This window comes from Monopterus albus, unplaced genomic scaffold, assembly GCF_001952655.1.
Source record: "Monopterus albus unplaced genomic scaffold, M_albus_1.0 scaffold118.1, whole genome shotgun sequence".
NCBI lineage: Eukaryota > Metazoa > Chordata > Actinopteri > Synbranchiformes > Synbranchidae > Monopterus > Monopterus albus.
The window spans coordinates 266,877-285,198 of record NW_018127998.1 but is presented as its reverse complement, the minus strand read 5'-3'; the positions used below and the strand labels follow the sequence as shown (position 1 = coordinate 285,198).

General features: G+C 40.0%; 1 protein-coding gene across 9 annotated transcripts; it reads right to left on the bottom strand.

Moving 5' to 3' along the window:
* Positions 1-784: 784 nt before the first annotated feature.
* nfascb (neurofascin homolog (chicken) b) lies at positions 785-17,987 on the bottom strand. Of its 9 annotated transcripts, none has more exons than XR_002275820.1 (28): positions 17,502-17,923; positions 12,820-12,946; positions 12,610-12,715; positions 12,327-12,517; positions 11,757-11,879; positions 11,041-11,259; positions 10,036-10,147; positions 9,675-9,862; positions 9,457-9,588; positions 9,218-9,361; positions 8,696-8,807; positions 8,433-8,596; positions 8,183-8,330; positions 7,976-8,100; positions 7,791-7,892; positions 7,460-7,657; positions 7,069-7,139; positions 6,725-6,947; positions 6,058-6,173; positions 4,751-4,961; positions 4,488-4,610; positions 3,955-4,128; positions 3,706-3,837; positions 3,019-3,088; positions 2,315-2,326; positions 2,077-2,112; positions 1,236-1,952; positions 785-1,122 (listed from the first exon to the last, which is right to left on the bottom strand). XR_002275820.1 is itself a non-coding variant. In XM_020611921.1 (28 exons), exons 3-28 carry the CDS (start codon positions 12,893-12,895, stop codon positions 1,721-1,723), a joined length of 3,540 nt encoding a protein of 1,179 aa, XP_020467577.1. In that variant the 5' UTR covers positions 12,896-12,946; positions 17,502-17,657; positions 17,978-17,987; the 3' UTR covers positions 785-1,720. The 9 variants fall into 9 exon arrangements, 8 of the variants coding, with proteins under 8 accessions (XP_020467577.1, XP_020467575.1, XP_020467576.1 ...); XM_020611921.1 differs by adding an exon at positions 17,978-17,987 and having other exon boundaries at positions 785-1,952; positions 17,502-17,657; XM_020611919.1 differs by having other exon boundaries at positions 785-1,952.
* Positions 17,988-18,322: the final 335 nt, after the last annotated feature.

Genomic DNA, 18,322 nt, shown 5'->3' with positions numbered 1-18,322 from the left:
ACAGCCTTATGCTGGTTTACTGTTTGCACATTGAGAGCCGATGTACCTGAGCCAAATTCCTTGTGTGTCCAACACACCTGGCCAATAAAGCTGATTCTTATTCTGATTCTGAATCTCAGCTGACTTTGGATGAGAAGCAGGGTACACCCTGGACAGGTCACCAGTCTATACAGGGATAATACATTGAGTCTGACAACCATTCACACTGCACTGCACATGCACAACTACAAGCAATTTAACATCAAGAAAAAATGGTGGAAATAAATATTTATTCTTTATTTACATTAGAGCATAAATGTGGTAACACAGATTTCATCCATCCATCCATTTTCCTCCGCTTATCCGGGACCGGGTCGCGGGGGCAGCAGTCTAAGCAAAGATACCCAGACTTCCCTCTCTCCAGACACTTCCTCCAGCTCCTCCGGGGGAATGCTTTTTGGGCCAGCCGAGAGACATAGTCCCTCCAGCGTGTCCTGCGTCTTCCCCGGGGCCTCCTCCCGGTGGGACATGCCCACACAGATTTCATGTTATGAGTCAAATAAACCAAACTTGTTATATAAAGATTAATAATCTCCATTGTAGTAAAATGTGGAAACCAGTGAGCAATTTTGGATTTTACAGCTGATTTTTGGCTGCTTGCTTATTCTTCAAATGGTTTGACCTTTTACCTCCCATCAGACCACCATCTGCCCATTTAGATGAATCATCAGTCCCTGAAGATATTTTATCCTTCACCAACCAAACTTTTATACAATACAAAGTAATAATAATAATAATAATAATAATAATAATAAATTACATTTGTGGGTGCCTTACAAACACCTGAGGATACTTTACAGGACAAACAGCAACAAAAAATGTGAACACAGCAATATAAAGGACAAGGTTAAAATCAAAAAGATTTGGATGAATAAAATGACATGTTTATAACTGTATTATGATGAATATACTAATTTAAACAGATGCATTTTGAGCTGTCATTTCAACTGTATATTAGAATCCACCTGGCGAAGATGTAGCGGCAGTGAATTCCAAAGTCTTGGTGCAGAGCGTGTGAAGGCTCTGGCACCGAAGGTGCTGTGTCTAAAAACAGGGACAGCCAGCAGAGCAGCTGAGGAGGATCTTAAAGGAGCGAGGAGAAATATAAGAATGGAGAAGGTCAGGAAGGCATGGTAATAGCACTGTATTAAAACTATGCATGGCAATATAAATTCTAAGATTACACTGTGGCTCACCTGATGGTGAAAGAGCGATCCACATTTTAGTGAATGAACATGCGAATGCAACACAAAGCTCATTATTTAAATTAGCAGAATAAAAGAAAGATGTAGTAACAGTAGTTAAGTTGATCCTTGCAACTACTTTTATCAACATGATAAACTGATCCACTTCTGTCTCTTCCGGTGTGAATGTAAGCATAGGCATGTGCCTGAATACACACTACATTTACAAAACACAACATAAAGCTTCCTTTTCATCAGATGATTAAGTATAGCTCTAGAAACACTGTTTCATCATTTTCTTCTTAAAATACATGAAAGCTGAGTTGTCTGCAGGGACACAGAGGGTACAACAGTGCCTCAATCTCCAGATGTTCTCTCCTGTAGACAAACCAACCAGGTCCGCCAATTTCTTCATTCAAAATGGAGGGTACAAGCACAGTTAAGTCACATGACAAATAGTTGAGTTTATGTCAAGAAGTCACTTTCAGTTTTGAGTTTTATGCCAGGGAGTAGATGGTGTTGAGTGGAGAGTGGAGCTCCAGACCTCCACTAAAGTCCAACTCCCTGACATCTCTCCTGGTCCCTGTGTACTGGCCAATGAATGAGCCATCCTCATTGAACGATATCTCTCCTCCTTCTCCGTAATCCACCAGACTGTCGTCACTGTCTGATCGCTTCAGCATTGCCTCTATAGACGGCTGGCCTCTTTGAAGGCCTCTTTCCTCCTCACTACAGAATAATGGAAAAGCACAAACTTGATTTTAGAAGTGCATTTTGTAAATGCTAGAAGACAGAAAAGATGACAAACCTCAATCTGATGTATCAGTATGATCAGAAATCTAGATGTACATACCGCCGGGGGTAAGGCAGAGTGGTAACACGTGCTATCCTAAAATATGAAAACAGCTTGTTTGAGATTTTTGAGTGACAAGAAACATTATCACATTGTATTGATCATCCACTTAAAATAAGATCACAGCAATACCAGCAGTTTGTTGAATATAGAACATATTAATAAATGTCATCCCATGCAGGATTTAATTTTAATTGTCAATTGTGTGTCATTGTGTCAATATTTAGTCTTCTCATACCTTTCAAGAGACCTTGGTGAAATAAAGGTTTAGATAGGAAAGGTAGAGTAAATAGGAGAGAAATAAAAAATAATGTAAGTATCATTAAAGCGTTATCATGAATGAGGCCATTATAAATGACTTTGATTTATACCTGTGTAGCATTCACTGAAACTTGATCAACATTAAAGGCATCCTGTGGAGTTTTTGACCATTAGTGCCACTACAGAGCAGCTTGTATGAATTTATCCTGTCGAACGTGTTCTCGAAATGAAAATCACCCTAACAATCCCCAGTGTGTTTGTACTGTATTTGTAATGTGTGACATTCCTGTCTCTGGTTTAATGTTATTCCACACCGATTAATGAATCACATTTTTAGGCCTCAAGAATACATGGTGTTTTAGTGAGTAGCACAAGTGTAAACATTCAATTTATTTGATAGTTCCACAGGGCTGCTTTAATGCAGAATGCTAAGCCACAGCTACAGAGCAACTGTACAGTGTTACAGGACACACAAAGATTTATTCAGTGCCGAGTGTTGTTACCATACTACTTTATCTTTACAAGTACATAGTACACAGTTCAGACTGTTAACGTGATATAGGATGCACTAAAATCAGAATGCAATCATAATGTCCCTCAAACAACATCAGTAATATTTGTCATGAATGTTTTTCTCCTTTTTTTGTTCATTTTCCACCTGCTGTCTGCTGTGTTGCTTACCGATAATCAAAGGATCCCTCCTGATCTTTGTCGTCCACTGGCTCCAATGAAATATCCTTTTTTTCTCGCACTGAAATTAAAACAAGCTGCCATGTTAGAAGTGGAAGACGGTGGTGGTATGAATGTAAAGGAAAAGGGCTGCAACTAACAATTATTTTTATTATAACTTAATCTGTCTGGGTTCAAGCCTGGTCCGACCCGATGCCTTTCTGTGCGGAGTTTGCATGATCTCCCTGTGCGGGTTCTCTCCGGGTGCTCTGGCTTCCCCCTGCAGTCCAAAGACTTGCAGCTTAGGTTGACTGGTGACTCTAAATTGCCCGTAGGATTGAATGTGAGTGTGTGTGGCTGTTTGTCTAAATGTCAGCCCTGTGATAGACTGGTGACCTGTCCAGGGTGGACCCCACCTCTCACCCAGTGCCCCAGCGACTCTCTTCAGTAATAAGTGGTATACAGTAGATAATGGATGGATGGATGGATTCATCTGCAGCTTTCTTGATTAATCAGTTAATGGCTTGGTCTATAAAACAGTTGTCTGCAAATGTCTTGTTTTGTTAAACTAATAATCCAAACCCAAAGACTTGCTATATTGGAAGAACAAAAGCAAAAGCAGCAAATTCTAATATATAAGAAGCTATAACAATAAAGTGAAAATTCTAATGCAGCCCTAGCCAAGAATCACCACTGTACCTGGATATTTGCCCCCTCGGCTCCTCTTGATGAAGCAGACAATGAGGAGGATTAGCACGATGAGAGCCACAGCACACATTATCCCAATGAACCAGCCCTGAGTGGTGATGTCCACCTGGTCCTGAGCATACGCTGTACAAGAACAAAAGCTAAAGACACCCTGATGCAAATACACACATCATCAAAGTCGACAGCCACTCAGAACCTTGATAGAACACAAGATGTTACATGGAGTAGGTATAAAATTACTTTCAGTGGTGTAGTGGGGTGACTCCTCCGTATGCCATTCCCCTATGCCGACACGGGTTTGTGCTGCCACAGAGAATCTGTATCGAGTGTAGCGGTCGTATCGCCGGACAGAGAAACTTGTTACATTTGGAGGGAACTCTTCAACTCGCAGCTCTTCTCCCCTGGTGGCATTCACTGTAGCAAGAGCATACATTTGAGTGAGCCTTGGAGAGCTCTTGAGGCTGTTAGACTGCACACAACAGAGCAATTAAGTACCTGACATGCTTTGCTCATTACACCCTCGAGAACATACTTGGATGGTATTACAGTCTTTAAGTATATACAGTAAGTGAACTATTATGTGCTACAGGTATGTCGACTGAAGTGTTATATGAAAATGTTGACCACCTTTTGTGAAACAGACAGTTTCCTTGTCCATGTGATTCCAAGGAGGACGGCAGAATACTACATTAGACTCTGTAAATGTGGTCTACGAAGTCAGAGAAATCTCTATGGAGGTATTTGAGTGTGTTTCAGGTGTTGGGCTGGTGTACCTGTCTGGTACTTGAGGGAATATCCAGTAATGATTCCATTGGGTTCTGCTGGGAGGTCCCAGTCCACATAAATACTGTCCAGATGTCGCTGTTGGATCCTGAAGGATGTGGGAACAGAGGGTACTACAGGAAAAACACAACAGGAGTCACAAAACAAACTTTCGCCATAAACATTAATTCATGATTTGCTTGTGCTTGGTATAGGGTGCTGATATTTTCCAAAGTTCTTGTTCCTTAGATGGTAAATTATAAATCTCTCTTACCACCTTCAGGTGTTGAGAAGTGTATGTAATTACTGGGTGGCCCTTCATATCGGTTGTTTGCCACCACAAGGTACATCTTGTAGTTGCTATAGGGGATTAGCTCAGTGAGGACCCCAGAAGGCTCTGGGCTATTGTCTGGAAATGCTTTAGACTTCATCGCTCTGTTGACCCTCAACCATCTCAGCTGGCTGCTGTCTCTCCAGTAGTAGACCTGAGAGATGAACACACCCAGTAGTTTTAATTTTGCAATCTCAACAAGCAATGAATTGTTATTTTTGGTAACACTTGTTTGTTCTAGAAAGGTTGCAATGTTTTTGGTGAAGAACCTTCCTCAGACATCAGACTCACAACACCATCTTTTCAATAAAACAACAAACTGTAAAAACTAATCTAAAGCAGACTCAAATCTCAAAGTCCTGAGCCAATTATCACAAAACTGAGTGGTAAAATATCCCTAAAATGTAACAGGTGCTTATACAGCAGGTCATAATCTATGGAGTACAAAAAACAAAACAAACAAACAAAAAACAAAACAGGTTTTATAAAAGCAATACAAAGTGTTTAGGGGAGGTAGATCAGACAAAACCTAGTCCAACACTTGCATCAAAACTGAGAATATCATCATAACATTAAATGATTAACAAATTATACAAAAAAGACTTATGATGAAGACAAGGACAATACAACTGAATGCCATTAATATATGAAGTGCATATACTTACAAGAAAAAGTAATTGCACTGTTTGCAATTTCCTGGTTTTCTGCATAAATTCGGCATAAAATGTAATTTGGTCTTCACCAAAGTCCCAAATATCAACAAACACATTGTTTCTAAGCTGATAAAACACAAGCAGTTCGATCTTTCATGTCTTTATTTGAACACACCCATTAAACATACGAAGTGATTCTGAGAAAAGTCATGGCAACACTGTTCTTCTGTCACCTATTGTCAACTGGAGTCAGGTGTTAGCAAATCTGGAGTCCAATCAATGAAACGAGAATGGAGTTGTGATTTAAATCTACCTTGTCTAAAAACACTCAAACATCATCAGTGTGCTATTCACAACCAATTTGATATTTTATAACAGTTTTTCATTTGTTTCTTTGGATTTGACATATACACTTTCAAAAAATATAAATTTAGCTTTACCATACAACCATTACAAACCAAGTGAAACCTATTTAAATGCTTTGTCAGCTCAATTTCAGCAGTGTACTCTCCAGTTAAATACTGTTTCTATTTTTGTCTAGCCACATTATTGTTGACTATTATAAAATTCCATCAGTTGAATTCACAATAGACACACCTTGTATTCTTTGAATTCTCCCATAATAGAGTTGCGTGTCACTGGGTCCCAGTGCACGGTCACCTGAGTGCTCTCAATGTCGGACACTCTCAGGTTCAGGGGTGCAGTTATAGGACCTTTGGGAAAGCAGACATGGCACAGTACTTTGTCTTGTCTATCAGAGAAGACAAGGAGAAGTGAAAAAAAGGGAAACTCATGCCCAAGAATAAAAAAAAAAACACTGACTATTTCACTCATTTAAAACCATTTGTGATGTGTGGGTCCTATATTAGAATCATAATATTGAACCAGAAACCTTCTAATCACAAGGTTGTTTGTTAACCTTTAGGCCACTTTTCCACAGTTACAGTAGAAAAGCTTAAAAAAGCCATATATTAATACAAAAAGAAAATCCACACTCCACAATAATTTGTTTATATAAAGAGCTAAACATTAACAGGGCTCACCTGAGCCATACTACTGAAATATTTTTAAAAGCAATTAGACAAGATGATACAAAAGAAAGTCAGAAAATTAATTGAATTAGATAACTGAGATCTGGAGACAATGGTGCTGAAATGTCATGGAGTAAAATCTGCACTGCATAACTGCTAAGGCATTTATGCTAGTTTTTAATGTATAACTCAACACTATATTACAGTATAATGCAATAGATTTAGGTACATACGGTCTTCCCCAGAGTAGCCAGTGACAATAGGAGACTCCGGGCCCAGCCCAAAGTCATTAACAGCCTGGACTTTGATGTCATACGGAGTGAATGTGTCTGCATCGTAGATGTAGTACTTCAGCCATTTAGTGGTAGCATTCTTCCACTCCTCTCGGGAATCTCTCCTTCTCCACCACACCAGGTACTTCAGGTGGGGCCCGTTCCACTCCCTGTAGGTCAGAGGCTGAAAGCATGGTGTAAAATGCCCAGCATAGTTTATTATGGCAACAAATTAAAATATTCAGCAGAGAAATATTCAAAGTAAATATCAACATGTTGCACTTCGAGGGTTCGGTTCTTATTACCTCCCAGCTGATCTCCATGTTATTCCTCCATGTGCCCACACCCTTTACGTTCCTTGGGACAACATCTGGGGCTACAGGAAAAGCAATGCAATGCTAAGGTCGTTGCTTTATAAAAATAGTTTTGGGGAATACAGCTACAGACAGGACATGTTAGCATACCTTAGTGTAAAAACTGTTCCAGTATCCAGTCTATGCTCAGCTAAGCTATAGCTTTATATATCCTAACATACAGACATGAAAGAGGTATCAATCTTCTCATCTAACTCTGCAAAAAATGAATTAGCATATTTTCTGAAAAATTGTGCTTCTAAATCTGCTACAAATATGGCTGTTTGCAGTTTAACAGTCTGTCTCTGACAACAAAAATGTATATTAGGAGCTTCAAACCCACGTGCACCACTGCTCTGGAAGCGCATAGATGGACGACTGGGGCGACTCAGTCCCATTTCATTTACAGCAATGACCCTGAACTGGTAGTAGGTAAAAGGTGAAAGATGCAGGATGACGGAGTTGAGGTTCCCTGGGTACGTTGATAGATTTCTCCACTTCCCAGGCAACCAGTCATCATCATCATATTGCACTAAGTATTCTGTAACAGAGCAAGAAATAGATTCATTAAGAAGCATAGCCAGTGAGTTGGTAAATACAATAATCTGTGAAACAATAATATTCAAAATGTTTGACTATTTCTGATCAGTTTATTTTGTTTCATGGCTCTTAACCTGTAACAGGGTTATGGTTGCTGCCTCCAGGAACCCAACTGAGCCTTACAGTACGTTCATAAGGATCTGACAACTCCAGGTTAGTGGGAGGATCTGGACGGTCTACACGCAAAAATAAAAGAACAGTCAAAATCCTAACATGCAGTGTGGTGGATGAAATAATATTAATTTTAAATACATCATACCCATCACCATTAGGCGTGCTGAGGCAGATTTCTGGTCCAGTTCACTCTTGATGACACAGGTATAATTGCCCTCATCAGCTCTGTTAACATTAGTGATGACTAAATTTGATTCATCCAGAGAGATTCTGAGGAAGAGAGTGAAACCGGTGAGATTATGCTCACTGGTTCTCACAAAAAAAGCTTATCTTAAACACAAAATGTGCCTACCTCCAGCCGAGACTGACTGGCTTTTTGTCTTTCATCCAGGTGGTTGTGACAGGGGTGGTGACATCTGCTTTTACTCCACATTCAAAACGCACATCACTTCCACGGATGACTTTCATACTCTGTGGTCTTGTGACAATTAATGTGGGCTCTTAAATGAACAAAAATACAAGATTGCACAATCAAAAAACTTTAGCGTACAGTTTTATTGCTAACTCTAAGATGCCTCATATGAAACATTATTGACCCTCACCTTTGACCTCTATTCGGACTTGGTTCTCATCTCTTCCTGCAATGTTGCTGACCACGCATAGATAAGTCCCCTGGTCCTCTATTCGTATACGTTTGATTTCCAGAGTCCCATTATTGTGGGTCTTAAAACGATTTCCTTCAAGATTCCCCTGTCCATATTTGGACCTGTATGAGTAGACCCATGATCATGTACATACAGATACATGCACAAGACGGTGTCTGAACCAACTCTTTACATTAAAGCATCAAACAACTTATTCTCACCATCGCAAGTCAGGCACCGGAGAACCAAAGTAGCGGCAATCTATGAACGTATGACTGCCTTCTATCACTTTGATGAGTTCATTTTTAGGCCCAAGAATACGTGGGGCTGCATCTAGAGAAGGCATAACAACTCTAGCATTATCAATGAATAATTAATTACACTTTGACCTCTTCACTTTACTGTATGTACTTGGTATACCCTACCCTCTTCCCCTCAAAATGTGGTATCTACTGTACTTTTAACTTATTTATTATGGCTCCGGAAAGCCTCTCGTGTTTTGTAAGAGGAGAACAGAGATGGCAATTGTAAAGTAAAAGAAAAGAAAAGCTTTACTCAAAACAATAGCCACGTTGGCCTCCTCAATGAGGGAATTCTGTGCATGATTTCCAATTAATGGTCAAGACCAAGCATTTGCTGTCTAAAAATGTTATTTTCCAATGAAATCCAAGGTATACATTAAATATCATATTGTCTTGTTGTCCATATAGCTGTCCTCAAGTATGTTTGTATGGGTGACTTACGTAGCACATTGAGAAAAGCATTGGCCAGTAAGTAGCCATACTCATTTGAAGCATTGCACTGGTAGACGGCAGTGTTTCCAGCAGCCACACTGCGGAAGCTCAGTGTGTCACCTGACACCTGTCTGTTCGGTTGTGGTGCAGCACCTGGAAAAAAAAAACACACAAGGAAGGAGAAATACAGCAGCATTAAGATAATTCTGATTTATTTTTATTTGTGCGTTTGATCTCCAAAAACTTACTTTCAATTGGTTCTCCATTGATGAACCAGCTAATTGTAGGACGAGGAACCCCATCAGAACGACATACCAAACGTCCGTTTTCCTCAGGGGCCAAGATCAAATTAGTGGGCTTCTCCAACCAGAATGGAGCAGCTGTTAAATACAACTATGTTAGATGTTCCAACATTATTCTGTAGTAAGAAAATAGGATAGTGACAGTTTCTGAAGGGGTGTCTCACCTTTGACCATGACAGTTATTGTGTGTTGAATGTAGCTGATCTTATTAGTAGCAGTGCACACGTATTCACCAGCATCGCCAAAAGACGCCTTTGGGATTTGAATCATCTTGTTGAAGTTCTTCACTTTCATGCGAGATGTCACCACCAGGTCCCCACCATTCTTGGTCCAGGTAATATGAGGAGCTGGCCTTGGTGATGATAAACAAGGCTTTACACCGGATGACTTTCATGAAATCAAAGTGAAAATCATACTGAACAGAAAACATATAGACACATAACTTTCTGTGGTAGACATTAGCACTAAATATACTATGCAAGAAAGGTTTATAGCTATATCTTGTGATTATAATTTCACACTCACACTCCTGCAGCGATACACTCCAGGAGCAGTTCTTCTCCTTGCAGGACCAGCAGGGAGCTGGCCGAGCCTGTGGGAGACAACCAGGTGGGGGCAGCCTCAGCCACTGCTCGAGCTACAGAGAAAACAAACCAGAATACAGCAGACACCGACTTCAAACAATCACAAAACCTGTCTGACAAAAAAGAGAGAACAGTTGAAGCATAGCACACACTCACCACATTTAGTAAGTTTTAACTGAAGAAAAAGTGAGTAGTTATAGATTATAGTCTGAAATAAAACAGTATGGTCCCATGGGTAAGTACATCCGTAGTAACATAATCTCACATAATCTTAGTAAGTTGTAGGAAAAAAGACATGACATTTTTTTATGAATATATCTTTGTTTAGAAAAAAATCAGTTTTAGTTATAAATTGTTTAAATGTGCAAAATTATATAATGACAATATACTGTGTAACCTCTGTCACTAGTCCATTTTAGGCCTTGGTAATGTCATAGCATGTATCCAAAGCCAAACATCTTCATTTCAGTGTGAGTTACATTTTACTGGCTGAAATCACATTTGTCTTGAAAACAGAGAAAAACACATGAAACTAAACATTTTCTGTTTTGTGCAGTATTTACATATGAAAACTCTGCAAGTCAATAAAAAAACAAAACAGACATCTCCCAGTGGTTCATTCGCTTAGAGTGCCTGTGTTTTTTATTGCCACAGGTTTTATTCAACAACGACTGAGTAAGAATAAAAACAGTTCCACCTGATCTGCCACAGGCTAAAGATCCCTGCAGTAACTCAAAGAAATTGTCCAAACAAATCCTCATTATAAGCCGTAAATGCTCAGCTTTAACTTCAGCTTGAATTGGTAATTTGCTCTGTTAGTACTGTAGGTTAGACCCATGTCTGAAGTTTACTCACGCACTTGATACATGCATCTAAAAACATGGCATAAAGGTCAAAGTGCCATAAACCTAGACATCAGCTAATGTGAATGCACAGTTATACTCACTTGTAACCACTTTAACAACCACAGGCATCTTCTGCTGGATGACATTCTTGTAGGGGAAGCGAGCATTACAGCAGTAATCAACAGCAGAGTCGTTGAACAGGACGTTAGAGAAGTACAGATCTCCATTAACTCCCATGGAAACCCTACGGTCCTGCCGCACAGGCTGCATGGTGGGAAAAGCTGTCTGAATCGGCCAGTTGAAAGGTCTCGCATATGAACCTGAAATAAAAATAGTGTTGCACACAGTGTAAGGGAATACCCTGAGTAAATTTGTGGTCTCTTCTAGGACGACATTGCTTCTAGCCATAGGACACGAGGGGTCACTGAATGGTTTAATTAATGAGGATAAAAACAATGAGAATCACATGCTGTAGCCTTCACAGTCACCAGATCTCAACCCAGTTCAGCACCTATGGGAGATGTTGGCGTGACGTGTTAGACAGCATCTCCACCACCATCATCAAAACAGCAAATGAGGGAATATCTTTTGGAAGAACGGTGCTCATCTCTCCAGGAGAGTCAATGCCAAAGTGCAGTGAAACTGCTCTGGTGGCACATGGTGGCCCAGCACCTTATTAAGACACGTTTTTCATTTTAATTTCTTACCCATTTGTATAGGTAAACAACTGGAACACAAACCAATCAAATGTTTGACCCTAGACTTCAGTGACCCAGCTCACCTATTTATGTCAGAAACTTTTATATAAGACACTCACAGCTGGACATCCAGTGGGTTTCAGGTTTAGGTGGGCCAGGTGGAGGGTCACAGGACAGAACCAGAGGCAAGCCAGCGCTGACCACCACAGGCTCCAGGATCTCCCTTGGCCACACAGGCGCTCCTACATAACAGAGGAATACATCTTTACACTGAGCAGTAAAATCAAGGTTGTTGCTTGATAACTGTGTATATTCAATATGAGGACAGCTACAAAATGATTAATATCAGGCCCTATTCTGATTACTTAAATCAACTAACAGATGGACAAGGATCTTAATATTCTATATTTTTCTTATTGCCAACTAACTCCATGGGAAGATCAAACGCAGCAAGGAGCTGATCTGATTAACAGGTACTGACTTACTTGAATTTTCATTTTCAGGTCTGAGCCTGGGCTTGGGATTAACACACTGTTGGTTTTGGTTTTTATGTGGGAATCACTGACAGTACCAACCTTATCCTGTAAATTTATCATTGACTGGCCCTGTTTTTTTAGGGATTTTAGTGATTACACTTACATTTTTAAATAACATTCTCAATACAATATAGTATAGTAATAAACACTTACTGTATAGTCGCAATATGATCTTGTTAGAGTATGCAGACCCATACTCATTGGAGGCAATGCACTGATACTCTGCCTCATACTGTTCCGGGTTTTTCCGGGCATAGATATCCAGCGTCCCTGAACGCCTGCGCATTGATGTCTGAGAGTCTCGTGCAACGTTGAAATACTTCCCATTACGCCTCCATGAGAAACTTCATGATTGAGGAAAAAATGGACTAAGTTGATTTGCACATAACAATGTCAGCTTTAAAACAACTGTTTAGTGGTCGGTATTAGGTCTTACATGGGGTGAGGGTTTCCGCTGGCTTCACACTCTATGACCATGGTGTCTTTAGGGTCAACAATGTGTTCCTTCATTGACTGTTTTATGATGGTTGGGGGTTGTCTGACTGCAAGCAGAGAAATACATACATCCGCTTAATCTATTAGGAACTCATGTGATCTAACAACACATATCACACATTCCAGAGAGTAAGGTAAACTACTGACTCACCTTCCAGAGGGATGTCCAAAGCCCAAACACTCTGCCATAAAAGTAGCAGCAGCGCTGGGTGGATCGCTCTTCCCATGTTTGCAGTTCATTTAATCCAACACTACTTCTGGTCACCAATTCTCCTGTTCTTAAAATAAACGAGGAAATATAGAAGACATGTACTGTACAAGGAATTAATTTCATGCAGTTAAAATCCAGGACAAATTACTGAATGAGAAACTTTAGATTTTATGCAAATCAACCACTTTGCAGTAGTGAACGCCTCACCGTGGTGGATAAACGCCTCTGAACTTTCACTTAAGTAAGTGTTCGTCACTTACTTTCCTACTTAAGTAGTACGGTTTTGAGATGAATAATAGGAGACGAAAGAAGAAGAAACACCTTTATGCTACACAAATTTCTATATTCTTTGTGTGAATTATTAGATTGTTTGACCTCTTTGAGGGCCAGACTGATCATTTCCATTAAACTATTTGAGAAATCAACCCAACAATCAAAACCTCTGAGACACCTGAAACATCTAACAATGTGACCACAAGCCAAAAAGGTTGGGAAAGACTTGTACATCATATTTGTAAGCCTGTTAAAATTTCTTAAAGTAAAATCTTAATCTAGAAAGAAACTACAGCTGTGGAGGCAGTGGATAAAGATAAAGGGTAAAATATTCCCTCTGCAATGTAGTGACATCACATGAAAATACTTAATGAAAGTACTTGAATAAATGTTTAGATCACACTGTTACACAACTCTCTATTTCAGGATGTTGGGAAAATGAAAATCCTGAATTCCTGGCAAGAGTGAACTGTAGTATATGTACAGAAAGACAAACTTTTAATTAGACATCTTTCTTCAAAATATGCAATGAACCATAGATTCAGTTAGCATGATTAAAACAAAAAAATGGTCAGTACTTACAGTACTGTACCTCTCATGTAAAGTCAGGGCTTCGTCCTCCCCATCTCTGTGGCTTCCCCAGTTCATTAATTATTTCCAGTGACTTTTCTCCAGGTAATTATTCTTGTTTGTGCAGTATATCAATTAATGCCTCAGTTCGTCAAATATCAGGTCAAGAACTCTAGAGTTGAAATGCTTCAATAATAGAGTTTCTTTCCATCACTGCCACTTACACTCAGCCCACCCATCTCATGAATAATGAATGAGTGCCATACACCACCTACGCCTCACCCAGCACACTTCTCTCTCATTATTCTGAAAAATCTCTCTATCAAAGACATTCACAAAATTGGTCCGCACGACAATCCAAGTAAAGTTAAATGTTTAGATCCATTATACCAACAGTTTAGAAAAAATTTGAAGAGCTTTTTATATTATTTTGACCAAGAAGCACGAGCTCCTTTTTAAAGCCTGATTTTTCTTTCTCATTGCTGAATAATGTTCGCTTTGACCTGGTCCAGTGTGAGTGAGATCAGTTTAGTACACAGGGGTGGGTCAAATGAAAGCACAAAACAACTCATATTCTGTGCAATTTGCATTCTTGTTCGCTTTGATAACATCTAAGTGTGGGCTTTATTGTTGACTGGAGAGAACTGGGGAACAGAGCATGAAAGACATGTTTGTTTCTCTCATATGAATTTTACATGTGGTAAATCTCAAGTCGCATGACTCCAGCGCAACAGCCCTGAGAAAGACTGGAAATATTCCATATTCAAATCAGATGCCTCCCCCCACACACACACACAGACAAAATGTGCTGTGTATTTAATTTCCCCAATTTACTAAAACACCAATTAGAGCTTGGTACTGTGAGACAGATGTATTTGTATAGTCAGTCATTCATAGCATATCCTCAAAGGAGGGAAAGGTCATTCCCATTTAGCTGAGAAATGCCTACGTACATACATATGTGGGGAAGGAACAGTATTTTTTTCTAGAAACTGTGCCAAATACAGGGGAAGCTGTATTAACATTAGACAAAAGCCATCTCAGGGCTGTACTGACCTGTGTAGGATTTCAGGAATCTGTACAGGCCAGCATTCACTGGGATAAACAATAGTTTGGTGACGAGAGAATAAAACGAAGTGGCACTGCTACCTACAGATGAATTTAAAGTTGTATTTAAGATTTATATTTACAAGTCAAATAATGAAACTCACTTAAATGTGGAAAGTTTGTAGAAATTCATTACAGATCATTCATGACGTGATTTCTTTTCATTTACATTTACTTGTGATGTAATCCATTAAGACTCATACAGTGTGCTGATAGTGTCTCCTCGGGCCCTGATCCCCTATACAAACTGTTTATGTCTGAAACACAACTTGACTTGCCTCACACAGAAAACAAAAGGCAGGGGCCTTTCTCCCCATACACAGAAGCAGGCCTGGCAGGGAGCAGTGATCAGTGCCATGCACCAGATTGCACAGTGAAGAGGCAGAGAGGCGAGCAGAGCCGACTCAGTGATGACAGGAAGGTCTCTGTGCTCAGGGTCCCCTCTGGCACGTGAGCACAGGACTCGAGTAAGAGCAGATGGCATGTGGAAGGGAGAGTTCAACCCCACAAGCTTCCCGTTCAGACGCACAGCACCTATTATTTGTACTCTGACATCATGCTATTGGGGGGAGTGCAAGAAGCAGACAGAGAGAAACTGTCTTACAAACTTTAACATGGTGATTCTGACTCTCTGTGTGAGGTGACAAACTACACTATGTGGTAATAAGACTGAAGGTCTATCAGCCACAGTAACAGCTGTGTGAGGCTGTACTAAACCACAGCAGTGCTTTGACATAAATGCTAATAGTATAACCAGTGGTGGAAGAAGTACTCAGAGCCTTCAAGCCTAAACTGGATGACCATGCTATCCGATCCCTCAGACGACACTGCATCAAGAATCATCACTATTCTATAATTGATATAACCACATGGACTCAGGATTACTCTGGCACACCTGAGTCATATTTCAACAAGACAATGCAAAACCTCATAGTGCACACATTACCAAGGCCTGGCTGTGGAGGAAAAGGGTGCGAGTACTGGACTGGACTGTCTGCAGTCCCGACCTCTGCAGTCTCTATTGGGGAATAGGGAATGTGTGGCACATTTTGAAACCCAAATTGCATCAACGAAGACCCAGGACTCTTGCAGACCTTAAGGCTTATTTGAGGGAGAATGGGACAAAATTACACCTGACACACTTAATCACTTGGTGTCCTCAGTCCCTAAACGCCTTCACACCTTGGTAAATGCTTTATTGCCCCAACTTTTTTTTGGAATGTGTTGCAAGCATCAAGATTGGAGTATTTATTTTGAACCAAGAATAAAACTGATGAGGTATCACATCAAATAATGTGCTGCTGTGTTGTTTTCAATGTAATACAGGACACAGATGATTTACGTCAATATTTTCAGTTATAATTTTGATTGACATATTATCCCAACTTTTTCTGATTTCTGGGTTGTATTTTGTACTATAAATGGTCATTATATTATGGCAAACATTAATTTCTTAATATTATAAACAGTAAGGTAGGTAGGTCATATAAAATTAAAAACACATCACATTTATCACTGAAAGATTGCCACTGAAATCCAAAGTAGTCATCTCACTGGCAGGTGTGAGAGCTGAACAAAACTCTAATTCACTCTAATACATATCTGCTATAGCAGACCCATCCCACTTCTCAAGTCAGAGTATGACATCATTAAAATCTGGACTTCCATTGATAGCCATCTTCAACAACAGCTGACAACAGGTCAAGAAGGCCCAACGGTGGCTGTACTTCCTGAGGTGGCTGAGGAGGTTTGGCATGTTGCCTAGGATCCTTTGCAACCTCTACAGCTGCATCCTTGAGAGCATCTTGACCAGCTGCATCACTGTCTGGTATGGCAGCACTACTGCTATGGACCGCAAGCGCCTGCAGAGTGTGGTAAAGACTGCGGAGGAGATCACCAGGACTCCACTGTCCTCTCTGCAGAGCATTTACCACCGCAGGGTGTGTAGGAAAGCTGCCTCCATCCTCAAAGATCCCACCCACCCCCAGCATGGACTGTTCACCTTCCTACCCTCTGGCCGGAGGTTCAAAAGTGTGAAATGCAGGACCACTAGACTGAAAAACTCTTTCTTTCCCTCTGCCATCAGACTCCTAAACAGCTGAGGAGTTTATTACCAGGAAATACGTGATGTACTGTTTACATTCTCAGTTTGCACATGGATAACTGCACAATGACTGTTGACTGCTGCACATGCTGCTCCCATGCAGCATACATTCTCTATTATATTCTTTTATTGTATTGCTGCATTTGTTGCTGCCTAAAGTGTCCTAGATTTTGTGTTGCATGCATAATTGCACAACGACTCTGCTGCACATGCTGCTCCCATGCAGTATACATTGTTATATTCTTGTATATTTTTTTTTACTATATTGCTGCATCTGCGCTGCTTAAAGTGCCTTAGATTTTGTGTTATTTATTTATCTACATTATATTTCATTTGTATTTTGTGGCATTCATGTGGACAGCAAAGTAAGAATTTCATTGTACAGGGAAACACGTTTCCTAACTGTGCATATGACAAAATAAACACTTTGAACTTTGAACAGCTGACAGGACTACAGCATTCCTTTACACAGCTACATTATACACATCTTCACGTGCTCTAATATTATGTACTTTATACAAAAAAATTGTCTAAACAAGGTACAAAGACTAAATATTAGGGATCCTACCTTTAAGTGTTTTTCGGCTCCTTGGTCCCCTTTTCTCTTAGATGCAATGAAAGCCAGACTTACACAGCCTTGTCATTTTCTTTCAGGGTAGATTCACAGCAGCATCTCCACAATGAACTTCACCATTGGTGTTAATGCTATTGTCACGCTATCATCCTAAAGCAGGTGACAGATAACAGAGCCTCATGCGGTGCATCATGATGGCTGTCCTGAGCCTGGCGAACAAGGCCCCGAGCGCCTATCATAATAAATCCATTGTGAAATCCACACAACAAATATAACGTCATCTCCAATGTGACTGGCGAGTAAAGTTAAACAAAGCTGACATGTCATGCCCTAGTTAGTGGATTAAGGTTTAGCAGTCAGCCAGCTCCTGTCTAGTAACAATCAAACTTGTTTAAGAAATTTGATCATTTTTGCATGTTTTCCATTTGTTGTTGGATTTCCATTGTGTTAGATGGGGGTGGGTTACTGACCTTGTGTCTTCACTCTGGCAGGCACGAACACACTCTCTCACACACAAAGCATTTTTGTCTGGAACAAAGTCAGTCTATTGTGGACCAGGAGGGCACAGCTTCCAGACACATGGCGAGTATTTAACCCATCACATTCAAATAGTTGGATGACTCCTATCTCATTGATAAACTCTTACATTGTTTTCCTAAGGCCAGTGTGATTAATATGAGCTGAAGAAAACTGGAGATAGGCATTTTCTGGTTACTTAAAAAAAATATAAAAAATAACAAAAAAGGAGACTTCATGAATATTGATTAAAACAAATTTAATAAGATAGCTAGTAGCACAATAATGTACTATACTGG

Excerpts from the sequence above, each read along its gene's own strand:
- nfascb (XM_020611921.1), bottom strand. The coding sequence starts at position 12,895 with ATGGGAAGAGCGATCCACCCAGCGCTGCTGCTACTTTTATGGCAGAGT. Across the intron at positions 9,863-10,035 it reads GAGTGTATCGCTGCAGGAGT|GCCAGCTCCTCATATTACCT; the intron begins GTGAGTGTGAAA and ends ATCATCACCAAG. Across the intron at positions 4,611-4,750 it reads CTTCTCAACACCTGAAGGTG|TACCCTCTGTTCCCACATCC; the intron begins GTAAGAGAGATT and ends TTTTTCCTGTAG.